The sequence below is a fragment of the Dipteris shenzhenensis genome, chromosome 1 (assembly GCF_047967505.1).
Source record: "Dipteris shenzhenensis isolate YYH24624 ecotype China chromosome 1, Dip_SZ_1.0, whole genome shotgun sequence".
In the NCBI taxonomy this organism is placed as follows: Eukaryota; Viridiplantae; Streptophyta; class Polypodiopsida; order Gleicheniales; family Dipteridaceae; genus Dipteris; species Dipteris shenzhenensis.
Window position 1 is genome coordinate 61,994,188 of NC_141596.1, and position 17,182 is coordinate 62,011,369.

A 17,182-nucleotide genomic window follows, 5' to 3' on the forward strand; every position below is an offset into this window, starting at 1 on the left:
AGTAATTTTCTTGCATTTTTGGGGCTTTCAGGCAATTTGCCCTCTTTTGGATGCAATTTCCCTGAAAAAATTGGGGCTTTTGGCATTCTGATGCAATTTGGCAGTGTACAAGCATTTTGGGACTGTTGCAGGCAATTTTGGACTATTTTTGAGTGACATTGGAGAGCATTTGCAGGATAATTGAAGTGCATTCTGAGCTTTTGACAAGCTGTGACAGTATTTGTCACTGTGGGTAGATTTTTCTTTGCAGATTTTACTTGTGCATTTTATATCCTAGGAAGGGATTTCACTTGGTCAGTCTGCTGTATTTTTTTGATATTATTTGGTATAAATGGCTTAGAACAACTCCAATGAGGTGTTCGGGGTTCTCACACAGGAGGATAAGTTGGATGGCACCAACTACTCCTTGTGGAGTTTCATGGTTCGCAACATCTTGGTTGGCAGACATCTTTGGGATTATGTCAATGGAGATGAAGCAAGACCAGATACAGCGACTACACATATCACTCCTACAGCTGGAGGCAGGGGTAGAGGTACAAATGCAGCATAGGTGGTTGGAGTAGCCGCTCTAGGAGCTCCCACAGCAGAGCAGAAAAGATGGGACTCTAGAGATGCACAAGCTCTTTCAGTAGAGGTACAAATGCAGCACAGGTGGTTGGAGCAGCCACTCCAGGAGCTCCCACAGCAGAGCAGAAAAGATGTGACTCTAGAGATGCACAAGCTCTTTCAGTAATTTCTCTTTCTATCAAGAGGTTCATTATACCTCATATTCGGTCATGCAAGACATCTATGGCAGCTTGGGAGATACTAGAGAGTATGTTTGTAGCAAGAAATGATGCCAGGGTTTCCTTTCTGAAGCGAGAACTTTCCCATACACATATGGAGGAGGGAGATTCCATGAATTCTCACCTCACAAAGCTTCAGGACCTCAGGGAACAATTGCTGAATATTGATGAATTCAGAGATGATCACGACCACTCTGAACTCTTTTTCTGAGTCCTATCTCGGTTTCCACACCTTGCTGAATTTGTCATTGAGGGGGGGCAGCAATCCTCTCTTCTTTCACGAGTTGGTAGGACTTCTGTTGCAGGAGGAACAAACTCGCAGAAATATGGCAATCCGGGCTGGCGAGCATGCTATGCTCTCCAAGTTCAAGCCCAAGGGTAAAGGGCAGCAAAAGCCACATGCCAATAAGCCCACACATCAGCATAAAGCTGATTCTGGACAGCCTTCTTATAAGGCAAAGTGTGATACAAATAAGCAGAAAAAGAAGGGCATCTATCATTATTGCAAAAAGCCAGGTCATTATATTGGAGAGTGCAAGAAGCGCATAGCCAAAGAGAAGAAAAGGGATTCCGGTATGGCTGTGTCAGATGCATCAGTTCCACATTCTCATGATGGAGGAGATGTTGCAGCCAACTTGGTTGAAGAGCACTATGCCTTTCTGTCTTGCACTTCAGATTTTTCAGTGGGTAGTTCTGATATTACAGCCACTAAAGATGATGACCCATATGCTTTCTTGACTTGCAGTTACGATCCTTCAAAGGATGAATGCTCCTTTAGTGTTGATGAGACACTTCATACTTGGTATTTTGATAGTGGTGCTTCAAAGCACATCACTCCCAAGAAGAGTCTGTTTGTAACTCTGCATTCTTCACCCACCAAGAAGAAGGTAACTTGTGGGAATAATTCTTCTTATTCAGTGTGTGGAGTGGGAGACATTATTCTCACATCCACTGATGGCACAAATTTCAGAATTTCAGATGTACTCTATGTGCCAGGGATAAAGAAGAATTTGCTTTTAGTGTCCTCACTCAATAGAGGAGGATTTCAGGTTGTTTTTGATGATGACAAGTGTGCAGTCAAAGACAAAGAAAATGACTATGCTTTGATGTTGTCTGGCACTTTGTATCGGGGTCTTTTTCAGCTTGATCTATATGAAAAAAGATCCCATCTTGCATTATCAGTTAGCACTCCCACTGTTGCGATGTAGAATGCGGAGTTATGGCATGCCAGGTATGGGCACATGAACTATGGCAGCTTAATGACACTTCAGAGGCATGATATGGTTGATGCATTGCCTCCCTTGGAGTTGACTCATGCATGTGAAGGCTGCATTCTTGGCAAAATGCATAGACTTTCATCAAAAAAGGATGGTGCAGTGAAAGCTACACGAAAATTACAGCTTATTCACAGTGATGTCTGCGGTCCCATGAGGACACCTGCTTTTGGGGGTTATCTCTATTTTGTTACATTCATAGATGACTTTACCAACTACACTTGGGTCTATGGTCTCAAGGCAAAATCAGAAGTGTTTATGCATTTCAAACACTTTGTGGCTATGGTTGAGAATGAGACAGGACTCAAGGTGCAAACACTTCGAACAGATCGAGGAGGGGTGAAACCGGCCTCTAATCACTCAGAGGGCAGTGGAACTAAACCTTTAATCACTTCAGCACTTATTTACAGCTCACAAAGCATATATCACAACCATTAACCATTGCATGATCAGCATTTGGCATTTACCCATTTGTTCACAAACAAAACCACTGAAAAAGGGATGGAGGCTAGAATGCCCCTGCTCAACAGACATGGACAAGTGCACCCGATTGGCCCCAAACACCGTGGCGTCCCTTTCGGTATTTCTTTATATTTCACAGTGAAATGATTACAAGTTGCATCTGGGAGACCTTCCCTGCAACTGAGCACGCAGCCCCAATTCACTAAGCCTTCGCAAGGCTTTCAAGCATATAACACCATCACATAAGTGCACTTAACCCGTAGGCTCAACCCAAAGGCATTCTCTTTTCCGAGTGCAATTCCATTGGCTGTCCAGATGCAATCACACTGCACCCCAGCTGCACTCTCCTTGAGTGGTTTCCAGATGGCATTCACAAAGCTTTTCAAAGCTCCGAAATAAAATCAGCAAAGTACCCAACGGAAGAATGACTCATGTAGCACTGCCTGGGCACCTGTGAGCCAAGAAAGAGGCGGCACACGAGGCCAACCAATAGCTTATGACATAAAGAAATTGCAGTAGCAAAATCACAACTCACCAAGCCCTGAAGACTCGAACCAAGTCCTCAATCGCCAAGAGGACATAGTAGCCAATGCCCAATTGCATTCTCAGCCAAAGAGGAGTGCAAAGGCATGAAGAAAGAGCATTTACAAGAGCCGACCAGCAAGAATTCCACTGAAAAATGCGAAAAGAAACACTTCTGTCGCGAAGAAGTGGGAGTTCTTGGGCTCAAAAGAAGCGTGCTTCAGAGAGGAATGCATTGAGAAGGTTTTGGAGAAGTTTCATCGCCGGAAAGTCCTCCAAAACTGAGAAAAACCAGTCAACCAGCACGTCGGACCACTCGAAATTCAACAGAAAGCTGTAGCTTTGCAAGAGGAGAGGCCCAGGAGGCGGTAGAAGCAAAAAGGTCCAGAAAAAGCCACTTTTGCAAATTCGTCCAGCAAAAGAAGTGCTCAGCTCTGCCCGTTCTACCAAACGCACGGAGGGAAAAGCATATCACTACGAAGGGGAGGCAGAGGGGAAGCCATCGGGCCAAACGGAAGTCGAGGAATCCAAACGGGTGAGGAGTTATGAAGAAAAACGGAATTCAGCTGAAGGAGGCTGAAAAACCAGTCCAAAATCTCAACAAAGGGAGAAGATGAGAGAGAAAACCACACATGTGAAGTTTAGAAGGCCCAGGAAGGTCCAGGAATGGCAAAGGAGCATGTAGAAGGCACTAGAGCCACCTGGAACTCTAGGGGGGCCACTGAAGGTACATGGCCCTCTAGGGGGCCCATTAAAAATGCCACGTCATCATTTCCCAACAACCACTCTTTTAATTCCTTGGAATGCCTTTGGGCCTAGGGATTAATTACGCTTATGTGCTAGGCACCATGCCGCGTTTAATTACACATTATTAAGCCCACGCTTGGACTTTTAAAACCAAAGTTGTCACGGTCTTGTAGTACATTAAAGTACCTAGAATTTCACGCCCCCGTGACATACCCCTCTCTTGAAACAGCAAACCACAGTTTGCTGCCCCAAAACACAGGAGCGAGCATGAAATATAGCATAAAAGAGTATACAAGAAAGCCGCAGCTATAGTATACAGAGACAGTGAAAATATGGCTAGGAGAGGCATGCATCCATCCATATATACTGCTCAAAATCTATGTGATCCTCGGCGATCAATAGTGAAGATGCATCAATATCATGAAGTCTCACAGCAGAAATACTGTCAGCTCAGTATCTCAGATGAAACATACAGTGTCATCAAGCGACCTCATGAAATCACGGTGAGCCCGTCTGTACTGAGGGAGTGGAGGTGCTACCCCCCCTCTCGAACATCAGGTAATGCTCGAGACGCTCGCTCTGCTGAACTACCTGTAGGAGCCCGGACCGCAGTCGGCTCTAATTGGAAAGCATCAAGGTAAAGCTGCAATATCCCAGGTGAATCTGCCAGTTCACCTTCCTCCATCCATTTCGCATCAAGTGATGGGTAATTTTGAAATTTTACCAAGTAGCGACGGATAACTTTACCCTTGAGCTTTCTATCTCTGTGTGCCAAAATCTGCTCTGGGACCAGAAGTTCATCCTGTTCTTCCACTTCAGGCTGCACCTCATCAGGTACATCCTCGGGAATATCTCCATGATATTGCTTTAATAAGCTCACATGAAAGGCATTATGTATCTTCCAATGCGGAGGCAACTTCAGCCTGTAAGCTACCTCGTTTATCTTTTCAGAAACCTGGAAAGGACCATAGTAACGCATGTTCAGCTTTGTGTACAACCTTTCCTTGCCTTTCTTATTTTTCAGCCTTGCCTTCTGAAAACGCAGCAAAACCCAATCACCTTCTGTGAATACCAATTCCCTGCGGTGCTTATCTGCTGCTCTTTTCTGCTTGTCTTGACTTCTTTGCAAGGCATATTTGATCTTCTTGTAAGCCTCTTCAAGGCTTTCCACAAAACGATCAGCTTCGAAGATTTTCTCTTTTGTATGCAAAATGGGAGGTATCTTCCTGGCACCTTCCACTATTTCAAAAGGTGCTTTACCTGTGGATGTGTGCACCGTATTATTGTAAGCATATTCCAGCAAAGGCAAATAATGCTCCCATTTGCTTTTGTGGTCTGAGACATAGCATTTAAACATATCCAAGATGGTAGAGTTTTCCTGCTCCGATTGTCCATCAGACTGAGGGTGAAAAGATGACGAAAAATTCAGCGTAGTGCCCATATTTTCAAACAGTCCTCTCCAAAAGAGGCTGGTCATCCTCGGATCTCTATCACTGATTATGGATTCAGGCATCCCATGATACTTGAAGACATGCTGCAAAAACAATCTGGCCATTTGATCTGCTGTAATTTTCTTTCTTACTGGCACAAAGTGGGCTTGTTTGCTAAACCTGCAAATTATTGTCCACAATCCATCATGTCCAGTAGGAGTACGTGGAAGATCAAACACAAAATCCATAGCTATGCTTTGCCATGGTCTATCAGGAATTGGCAAAGGGTGTAACAACCCAGGTGCCTTCTGCCTGTCAAACTTTACTTTCTGACAAACCATGCATGTTCTCACATATTCTTCCACATCTTTCCTCAAAGATGGCCAATAAAAGTATTGCTCCACTGCTGTAATTGTTGCTGTAATTCCCCTATGTCCTGCATATGGAGGAGCATGACTTTCCATTATGACTTTCTGTCGCATCTGATCAGTGACACAAAGTCGTCCATGCATCAAAATGAAACCCTCTTTCAACATATAGTGATCATGCCTTTGACCATCAGAAAGCTGATCATAAATAGTTGAAAAATCAGCATCATTAACATACTGATCTTTCATCACATCTAACACATTGTTGTAAGCAATGCTCACTGCTGAAACACTGGGTTTCTTGGAGACTGCTTCAGGCTGTGGTTTCCTGGAAAGTGCATCAGCCACGACATTTTTGTTACCCGGCACATGTACAATTTGAAAATGAAACATTGAGAGGAAGTTAGCCCATCTCATGTGCTTTTCAGATAATTTTCTCTGCGTGAGAAAATATCTAAGTGATTGATGATCTGTCTGCACATAAAAATCAGCTCCAAGAAGGTAATGTTTCCATGTGGTCAAAGCATGTATCACTGCTAACATTTCCTTCTCATATATCTGCAAGTACAATTCAGCATCTTTGAGAACTCTACTCTCATATGCAACCACTCTGCCATCCTGCATCAAAGTGCCTCCTATGCTGTGTTACAGCAAAGGGTTTTGCAAGATCTGGCAAGATAATAACGGGTTCAGAACACAATTTTTGCTTCAGCTCTTCAAAAGCTGCATTTTCCTTTGGTCCCCACCGAAACGGTACAGCTTTCTTTTGTAAAGCATGCAAGGGAGAAGCAATTTCTGCAAAGTACTTTATAAACCTCCGATAGTATGAACACAACCCAAGAAAGCTTCTGACTTCATGCAGATTTTTCAAAATTGGCCAACTCCTTATGGCCTCAACTTTTGCAGGATCCATCTTGACTCCATCCTTTGACACTATATGACCGAGAAAATGAATCTCATGCATAAAGAATTCACTTTTCTTGGTGTTTATTAATAGCTTGTGTCTTTTCAACTCTTGAAACACAATAGTGAGGTGTTTCCTGTGCTCCTGCTCATTTTTAGAGAACACAATGATGTCATCAAAGAAAGTGCCCACAAACTTTCTGTGTGCTCTAAAAATTCTGTCCATCATTCTATTGAAAGTGGCAGGTGCATTAGTCAAACCAAAAGGCATCACAAGGAACTCATATAAGCCAAATGAAGTGCGGAAGGCAGTCTTGTAGACATCTTCAGGCCGTATCCTTATCTGATGGTATCCACTTTTAAGGTCAATACGACTGAACATTGAAGAACCTTCCAACCGATCCAATATATCATCAATGCGTGGAATTGGAAAACGGTTCTTAATTGTGACTTTATTCAAAGCCCTATAATCAATACACATTCTCCAACTGCCATCCTTCTTTTGCACAAGCAACACAGGGGAACAGTAAGGAGAATTACTTGGCTGTATTAATTCCTTTTCCAAGAGTTCCTTCACTTGTGACATTATCTCTTCCTGTTGTGCCTTACTGACACGATAGGGAGGTATATTAGGCGGTGAGCTTCCTGGAATTATATCAATTTGATGATCCTCGGGCCTCTTGGGAGGTAATTCTTGAGGAAGTGCATCTGAGAAACAATCTTGAAAATCTGAAATAAAAGCAGCCCTTTCTCTATCTAAAGCAGAAAGAGTAGAGCCTTCTTGAAGTGGTTGGCTGTCCTCTTTGACAAAAATCAAGTACGCTGAAATATGACGCTTTATTACATTGGAAATACAAGAAGCTGAAACTATAGGGATGGACTCCCCTTTCAACTTTACATCAAGTACATGATTTTTGCCTCTATGAGTTAAAGAAATCTTCTTGTTTCTCATCTGCACATCAGCCCCCACCCTGTACATCCAAGGCATCCCAAGCAAAGCATCACACTCTGGCAAAGGCATAATGTAGAAGTCCTCTGCATCCTGATATCCCTGGATATGCATCCTCAACTTGCCAATGATAGGAGTGACAGGTGTGTTGAGTTCAGGGTTGGCCATATCACACATGTCGGATGGCCCCATTTCCTCAGGCTCGATGCCAAGCCTTCCTGCCATATCAGGAGTTATGAAATTTGCCTTTGCCCCAGAATCAAAGAAAAACAAACAATTCTGATTTCTGATTTTTCCCCATGCTCTGCACATCTCAGTCTTTTTCATTTCCTCTTCATCATGTGCATGTGGCAAACTCCCAATCACATCTGGAAGAAGTCCTGCAGAAGGTTTAGGCTTTTTGCCCTTCCGATCAGCCTGTTTATCACCATTCTTATCATCATCTGACCTGTCTCTTTTCTTGAATGGGCAATCATAAGAGCGGTGTCCCTCTTCTTTGCATATAAAACATTTGTTTTGCTCCATGAGTGACTTTTTCTCTTCATCAGATAACTTGGTACGGGGCTGTTTATTAGGCTGTCCACGCCTTTGACCAGCTTTGAATTGGGCTTTTCCTCCCTTTTGAAACGGTCGTTTGCCATAATTTTTATTTTCAGATTTGATGTCCTTATCCTGGTGTTTGGCAGCCCGTTTGTTGTCTTCTTTCTTGCTGTCCATAAAGCCCAAATTCTTCTCCTGCATCCATGCATATGCTGTCCTTGCATTCTCAATTAATTGAGTCATAGAACCCACCTTGGTTTTGATGCAATAATCACGTAGCTCACTAGGCAATCCACAACAGTACCTCTCTATTTGCTCTTTCAAAGAAATATGCCTGTAAGAGCTCAATGGCAGCAAAACATCCCAAAACCTCTGGGTGTAATCATCAAGATTCTTGCAAAGTTTATATGACAAGTCATGCCAGTGTGAAAGTACTTCAACTTCAAAAGTTGGAGTAAGCCAAGTAGAAGAGAACACTTGCTTAAATTCCAGCCAAGTAGCAGGTGCATCTCCATGAAGCATAAGGTTAGTGTACCACTTAAGTGCATTGCCTTTCAAAAATGTGGCAACCTTCCTCATCTTGGATGCTTCTGTAAACAAACCCCCAAGAAATGCAGCATCAAACTGTTGAAGGAATGTGAGGGCTTTGTACCTGTCCTGTACTCCATTATATGTATCAAACTTGACATGAGAACCACCATCCTTAAATTCTTTATATACATTTGATATTGGCTGTCCCAAAGATGGCTGTATATTTGCAGCATTCCCTTCACTAGGGAGAGCCATGCTTGGCTGAACATTAGGCATGGGAGCATATGCTGTGGCTTGCATGCCTGGCTGCATTCCCACATTGTCATACATGGCTTGTTTTCTATGCCCAATTGGCGGTGAAATCAACATAGCATCAAAGATAGAATCTGTACCAAAATATTCAGGTTGCTGCCTCAAATATGGCTGAGGTGGTTGAGCCACATTTATGGACTGCACATTATTATTTTGAGGAGTAGAAATACCCAAACCAAGGCCTTGTGCTGGCTGCTCATACTGTTGCACTGGATGTACTTTTTGTACCTCTTTCTCAAGTGCTCTTTTGGGCGATTCCTCTCTCTTGGAAGTCACTTTCTGAGTCATTTTTGATGGTTGTCCCTCATGGGAAACTGATGCATGAGTGTGCGGTCCGCCATGAGAAGCTGATGCATGTGTGTACTCACTCTTTCCGTGCTTGTGCTTTCTTGATTTCTTCTTCTTCTTGGCATTTGTTTGCACAATCTGAGCCAAATTTTGAGTCAGCTGAGTCAAAGCAGTCACTGCACTTGCAAGCTGTGCATTCAACATAGTAGCATCATCTGACTCACTGCTAGAACTAGTATCACCGTTGAGCTCAGTTGTAGATTCATGTGTGGCCTGCTCAAAAGGCATTTGTTGTGCTTCCTGCAGCTGTACACTAGCTGGATCATTAAGGCTTTCCTGCCTTCTCCTTTGAGGAGTTGTGGAGCTCTCTTGCTCATGGGTACTCACCATGTTTATGGTTGTAATATTCAGCTGTCAAAAAGTGCAGCAAAGATATCCTTCCACCAAACTACCGAGGCCCACCTCTTGAGAAAGAGTGTGTGGTATCCCGGCAATGGAACCAATGAAACCGGCCTCTAATCACTCAGAGGGCAGTGGAACTAAACCTTTAATCACTTCAGCACTTATTTACAGCTCACAAAGCATATATCACAACCATTAACCATTGCATGATCAGCATTTGGCATTTACCCATTTGTTCACAAACAAAACCACTGAAAAAGGGATGGAGGCTAGAATGCCCCTGCTCAACAGACATGGACAAGTGCACCCGATTGGCCCCAAACACCGTGGCGCCCCTTTCGGTATTTCTTTATATTTCACAGTGAAATGATTACAAGTTGCATCTGGGAGACCTTCCCTGCAACTGAGCACGCAGCCCCAATTCACTAAGCCTTCGCAAGGCTTTCAAGCATATAACACCATCACATAAGTGCACTTAACCCGTAGGCTCAACCCAAAGGCATTCTCTTTTCCGAGTGCAATTCCATTGGCTGTCCAGATGCAATCACACTGCACCCCAGCTGCACTCTCCTTGAGTGGTTTCCAGATGGCATTCACAAAGCTTTTCAAAGCTCCGAAATAAAATCAGCAAAGTACCCAACGGAAGAATGACTCATGTAGCACTGCCTGGGCACCTGTGAGCCAAGAAAGAGGCGGCACACGAGGCCAACCAATAGCTTATGACAAAAAGAAATTGCAGTAGCAAAATCACAACTCACCAAGCCCTGAAGACTCGAACCAAGTCCTCAATCGCCAAGAGGACATAGTAGCCAATGCCCAATTGCATTCTCAGCCAAAGAGGAGTGCAAAGGCATGAAGAAAGAGCATTTACAAGAGCCGACCAGCAAGAATTCCACTGAAAAATGCGAAAAGAAACACTTCTGTCGCGAAGAAGTGGGAGTTCTTGGGCTCAAAAGAAGCGTGCTTCAGAGAGGAATGCATTGAGAAGGTTTTGGAGAAGTTTCATCGCCGGAAAGTCCTCCAAAACTGAGAAAAACCAGTCAACCAGCACGTCGGACCACTCGAAATTCAACAGAAAGCTGTAGCTTTGCAAGAGGAGAGGCCCAGGAGGCGGTAGAAGCAAAAAGGTCCAGAAAAAGCCACTTTTGCAAATTCGTCCAGCAAAAGAAGTGCTCAGCTCTGCCCGTTCTACCAAACGCACGGAGGGAAAAGCATATCACTACGAAGGGGAGGCAGAGGGGAAGCCATCGGGCCAAACGGAAGTCGAGGAATCCAAACGGGTGAGGAGTTATGAAGAAAAACGGAATTCAGCTGAAGGAGGCTGAAAAACCAGTCCAAAATCTCAACAAAGGGAGAAGATGAGAGAGAAAACCACACATGTGAAGTTTAGAAGGCCCAGGAAGGTCCAGGAATGGCAAAGGAGCATGTAGAAGGCACTAGAGCCACCTGGAACTCTAGGGGGGCCACTGAAGGTACATGGCCCTCTAGGGGGCCCATTAAAAATGCCACGTCATCATTTCCCAACAACCACTCTTTTAATTCCTTGGAATGCCTTTGGGCCTAGGGATTAATTACGCTTATGTGCTAGGCACCATGCCGCGTTTAATTACACATTATTAAGCCCACGCTTGGACTTTTAAAACCAAAGTTGTCACGGTCTTGTAGTACATTAAAGTACCTAGAATTTCACGCCCCCGTGACAAGGGGAGTATATGTCTCATGAATTTGAGACATTTTTGAAAGAAAAAGGCATCATGCATCAGCTTACAGTGAGGCTTACACCTCAACAGAATGGCAAAGATGAGCGGAAGAATTGCACCGCCATAGAAATGGATAGATGCATGCTCACAAGTAAGAAGTTACCTCACAGGTTTTGGCTGGAAGGCCTCATGTGTGCCAACTATATTTTAAATCGGGCTCCTATAAAGGCTTTGAAGACAATCACTCCCTATGAATCATGGCATGGGAGAAAGCCTTCCGTGGACCATTTCAGAGTTTTTGGTTGGGTTGCATATGCCCACGTGCCTGTGGAGTTCAGACACAAGTTGTCAGATAAGGCACTCAAATGCACTTTTGTGGAATATAGTTCACAAAGTAAAGGCTATCGTCTCTACAATCCTGCTACACGCAAGGTTTTTGTTAGTAGAGATGTTATATTCTTTGAAAATTCTGCACATACACATGCTGAATTTTAGATTCCAGCCTCTTCAGATGATGTGTTTGAGGGGATGCTTCCTATAGCATTTGGTTCCCCTGCTGAAACTCAGAATTTACAGCAACCTCCGCCAGATCCACATGTACAGATCCAGCCCCCAGCTGAATTAGTATAACCTTAGGGTGTGGATGAAGTTGTCAGGCAAGAAATTCAAGAGATACACGCAGCCAAAACAGTCCCGCATTGGTTGCTTCAGACTCTCAGGGAGAGTAAGCTTGAGGTTCCATTGCCTGGCAAAACTCGTAGTGCAGTAAGGCACATGGGGGGGGCTCTTTCAGTTGAATCAGCTTATGCAGGTACTCTTCTTGATGAGGAGGATCCTGAGACATTTGAATAAGCAAAGGATAATGTGCATTGGATGAATGCCATGCACGATGAATTGTAGTCCATTTATAAAAATCAGACTTGGGATGTCGTGGATTTGCCACCAGGTGAGAATGCCATAGGTACACGTTGGGTTACACGTTGGGTTTTCAAAGTCAAAAGAAAGCCAGATGGGTCCATTGATCAGTACAAGGCAGGGCTGGTTGCAAAAGGATATGCTTAGAAAAAGGGCATAGATTATGAGGAGACTTTTGTTCCTACATCTAGAATGACCACCATCAGGTCAGTTATAGAAATGGTTGCAAATTTTGAATGGAATGTTCATCAGTTGGACATTAAAACAGCTTTCCTTAATGGAGACTTGTTGGAAGAGGTTTATGTCAAACAACCTCCGGGCTTTGAAATTTCAGGAAATGCACATCAAGTATGCAAGTTGAATAAAGCTTTGTATGGGCTGAAACAAGCCCCACGTGCATGGTATGCCAAAATTGATGCCTTTCTAACGAGCAAGGGGCTGCACAATAGTCCAACTAAGAGCACCCTCTACATGAAGAAGGATGGGGGGGATATTTTGGTCATCATTCTTTATGTAGATGACATGCTGCTTACCGGATTAAACGAGGAAGTAATTGCAGATTTCAAAGTCCAATTAAAAGCTACATTTGATATGTCAGACTTGGGCTTGTTACATTTCTTTTTGGGGATCCAGTTTATTCAAGAGAAACGTGGCATTGTTATGTCTCAGTCCAAGTATGTTCAAAAGCTCTTGGACAGATTCAACATGCATGATTGCAAGCCTATGTCCACTCCCATGGAGCTGGGACTGAAGCTTACAATGCACGATGTGGGTGAATCAATTGATGTCACACTCTATAGCTAGGCTATTGGATGCCTCATTTATCTCTGCAATACAAGACCTGATATTCAGTTTTCAGTTTCTCAGGTGAGCAGGTATATGCACAGCCCAAAGATTATGCATTGGCAGGCTGTAAAATGCATCTTCCGTTACTTGCAAGGTACAAAATCTTTTGGTTTGATGTTTCCCAGGGGGGGTGACTTGCTGATGCATGCTTACAGTGACTCAGATTGGGCTGGAGACTATGATACTAGGCAGTCCATCAGTGGGAATTGTTTCTTTCTAGGACATGCTTGCATTTCTTGGCTGAGCAAGAAACAATCTACAGTGGCTACCTCCTCATGTGAAGCTGAGTACAGGGCAGCTTTCACAGCGACAGTTGAATGTGTTTGGCTGCGTCGTTTGTTTGCTGATCTTCATCTTTCATTGGAGGGTCCTTCTCCGATTCTCACTGGATAGAAAATGTGGTCAACTTTTACATTGCCTTTGAATAGTATGAAGTTCTTCGTAAAGATTAGCTTCTCCTTCAGAACAAACGGTCTCCAGCCTTGATTCATTGGTAGATAGCCTTGATTCATTGGTAGATGTCCTTCGTATCAAGCGTAATCAGCAGCCCCGGTTTTATAAAATGACATTGGGATGGTGTCCAAAGGTAGATCTTCACATATGCTTTCTTACAAGACCCACATGAGTGTTTCCCATGTCTACTTAGACTAGATATTGAAAGGGCGTGCTAGAGAGCGCAATGCCCATCTAAGTATCTCTTGCAGTTGCAAACTACTATGGACGGGACTTTACCCTATAGTAATTGGCTGCAATCATATTATCGTTTGTTGAGCAGTAGTGCAACCCAACCTCATGACTCTTTTTTCTGCTCTTGGATTTAGTAGTATTGCACCTCGATTTGCTTTGCATGTGCATGAAAAAAAAGGTTTGAGATATTGCAATGCCTATGTGGACGAATAGTGGCTTGTGGATAATTGCACAAGTTATGGCTACACACACACACACACACACACACACGCATTTTTTTTTCGTGAAACTATGAACATTATATTATGAAATAACCATTTTACAACAGGGCAGGGCTCTAGAAAAGAGCCAAACCCTATCTACCTACACACACACACACACACACACACACATACACTAACACTTTTTTTCTTTTGGGGTGAAACACACACACACACACACACACACACACACACACATATGGAGAGAGATGTGTGTGTGTGTGTGTGAGTGATACATATATGTGTATGTGTATATATATGTATATGTATGTTTGCATGTATGTGTTTCCGTGCGTGCGTGTATTTATCTTTGTCTCTATGTGTGTGCGCGCGAAGTTATGGCTACACACACACACACACACACACATGGAAAGAGAGGTGTGTGTGTGTGTGAGTGATACATATATGTGTATGTGTATATATATGTACATGTATGTATTTGCGTGCGTGCGTGTATTTATTTTTGTCTCTATGTGTGTGTGTGGTGTGTTTTTTCCCGAAAACCAATATATTTTGATTGTGTGTGTGGGTCTGTGTGTGTGTGCATGAAAGCACGCGCGTGTGTGTGACCCCAAAACCAACATGTTTGGATTTGTGCTTGCATGTGCACATGTACTGGCATGTATGTGTGTGTGTGTGCTCCCCAAAACCAATATACTTTGGTTGTTTGCTTGCATGTGCACATGTACCCACACTGTGTGCGCGTGTGCGTGTGCGTGTGTGTGAGAGAGAGAGAGAGAGAGAGAGAGAGAGAGAGAGAGAGGTTCTTAGTTTGTTGTGTTTTTGTTTTGCAGTGTGAACTTGACATAATGTTTCACCTTGAAAAAGCACATTTCATGCTCGAAGAAATGGTTATGAATGGTTGTATTGTGGAGACCAATAAGGCAAACATCTTGACACCTATTCAACTCATGGATAAAAGTTCTTAAAGGAAGATAAGTCTTCACCAGGAATTTGTTGTCAACAAAAGGTCCTTTGTAGTTTTGTTTGTATAACTAAAAACGTGGCCTAAACGATTTAAAATCTTTATGACCCCTTCCAAGTGAAATTTGTGGACTGCGTCAGGGCTGCAGGCTCAATTGTGTTTACAGCATTCATGTTTATCTGAGCCTTTAACAAATTGGAGACTCCTTTGGCCTGACCTTTATGTTGTTCCTGAGACATTGATGTCATTGGGTGCTGGTTACAAAAGATGGTCTGTAGCTGCTTAGCATGGTGTAGTCCAACTGAATAGGTTGCTGGAAGATGTCAATGGGGCAATTAAATTGGAGGTTTGTCATATTTCTTCTCCTTATCGATCCTTAGTTCTTACAATGTGCCGTTGGTGCTTAATCTCAACAATCAATGACGTAGAATACCATTTGTACCACTGTCTTGTCATTTGAGCCAAATAATCGGTTATATTTTTCCTATTGTTGTTTGTGCCAGTTATCATAATGCCACATGTTCCAATTATTCTTGTTATGCAATTGTGTATTTTTCCTGTAAGTGGTCACATGCACACAAGACTTTTGGCTTCTTGCGTGGATGCTGGTGAGTAGGCCACAGCATAACTCAAACTCAGTGCTTTTGAACCTGGAGTCCTTTTTTTTTCGGTGCATTAGGTTTCGTTCTCCTCCAGCCATTATTAATATTAATCGAAGTTGTCCTTAAGTAGAAATTATACAGACGAGACATGCTGTGACTGTGAATAGAACAAGAGACAATGAAGATTGAAGGAATTTATTTCATTTTTTCAAGAAAAAATGAAGCAAAGGAGTTTATTACAGCAACGTATGTATGTATAAGAGCTTTGGAAAGCAGGTACAAGTGTATTACAGCAACGTATGTATGTATGAAGCAAAGGAGTTTGTTACAGCAACGTATGTATAAGAGCTTTGGAAAGCAGGTACAAGTGGGTGGAGGGATTCTCACAAGGATATCTAAACGATGCCTCTAGGTACATATATGTGGGTGTGGAGAGTGTTTAGAGGTCTCATGTTTCAATCAATATGTCTGGAATCGTCTGTCCTAGAATTCTTTAGCAGTATCACGCACAATGTTTGAATTTGTAGATTTTCTAGTTTTCTTTTGGATTAATGCACATCGTTTGGAAACTTTATTTGTTCTAGACATCTAGAAACTTGTGTACTTTTTTCTTTTGGGACCTTTCTATGCATCATGTACATGGAATGCATCATATAAGAGCTTTGATGACAATTCATGCCACCACATTGAAATTCATAAAATCATTGGTTGCTCCTTAGATAGAAAGGCATGTGCACATGACCGAAATAGCTTTCAACCCTCCTTCCCTTTCCCTTAAATGATTTTGTTGTTTGGTTGCACCTTCAAGATAAGACAATTTAGAAGTACTAGATCATTGCTAATTTGTTATTTGGCCTAGCGGACCACCAATTATATGGACAAAAAAACTTCATCTTGGTATGGCATTGATGAGATGGCATTGCATTGCTGCCTTTATTATGCATTATAGGCATGCACATTTATTTCAAAAGCTTGTACTCATTGGAAACAAAGGATAGCTAGATATATGACATGATAGGGAATGGAAATACCTTGGCCAACGAAGCTTATGGTAGCACTTTCGAGGGTTAATTACTTTGTGAACCTATTGTAGTTATTAGCACTGCCTCGCTAGGGGTAGGCTACTACAAGAAACATGCCTTTTTTGATGCCCTTGGAAAATGAGTGCAAGTTGCCTTTTTAGGTGCTCTTGAAAAATGGGCATAACCATCTCTCTAGCTAAACCACATGGTTGGACTGTTTGAGTCTATTACGATTTGTGGTAGGCTCAACCGGCCTTGTTTGAACAAAGCAACACAATCCAATTTTAGTTGATTGGGGCACTTCAATTCAGGTAGTGGAAATTCCTATTGATAGCAAGGGGTCTATCTACATGGCAGCATTGGAAACCACCTTTGGATAGAAATCGCTTCACATTGGGATTTTCATAGCTCACAGCAATATCACTATCCTTTATGATCGACACGAGAGCCATTGCTCTTCTTTTACACACATACATGGGACTTTTGTGTGTTTTGATTTTACTGCTTTCATCACTCTCTTTCCTTTAGCACAATTGTATAGCAACAAGCCACGTCCAGGCAAGTTTTCATTATATATGAACGGCTTCAAACCTCACACTTGCCAAGCAGGACGCGAGAAATGCCCAAGAGAGACTTGTAGGAAACTATGAGGTCGAACCTGGAGGAACCAAGGGATGGATAGATGTTGCGGTCACTCTCCAATACCAGATAC

General features: G+C 42.8%; 1 protein-coding gene across 1 annotated transcript in view; it reads left to right on the forward strand.

The window, feature by feature from the left end:
- LOC147906167 (SNARE-like superfamily protein) overlaps positions 1 to 15,331 on the forward strand; it is a 58,702-nt gene extending 43,371 nt beyond the window's left edge. Inside the window, exon 4 of the mRNA XM_087383440.1 lies at positions 14,716 to 15,331. Coding sequence (XP_087239566.1) covers positions 14,716 to 14,850 — 135 coding nt within the window. The 3' untranslated portion in view covers positions 14,851 to 15,331. The remainder of the gene's footprint in view (positions 1 to 14,715) is intronic.
- Positions 15,332 to 17,182: the final 1,851 nt, after the last annotated feature.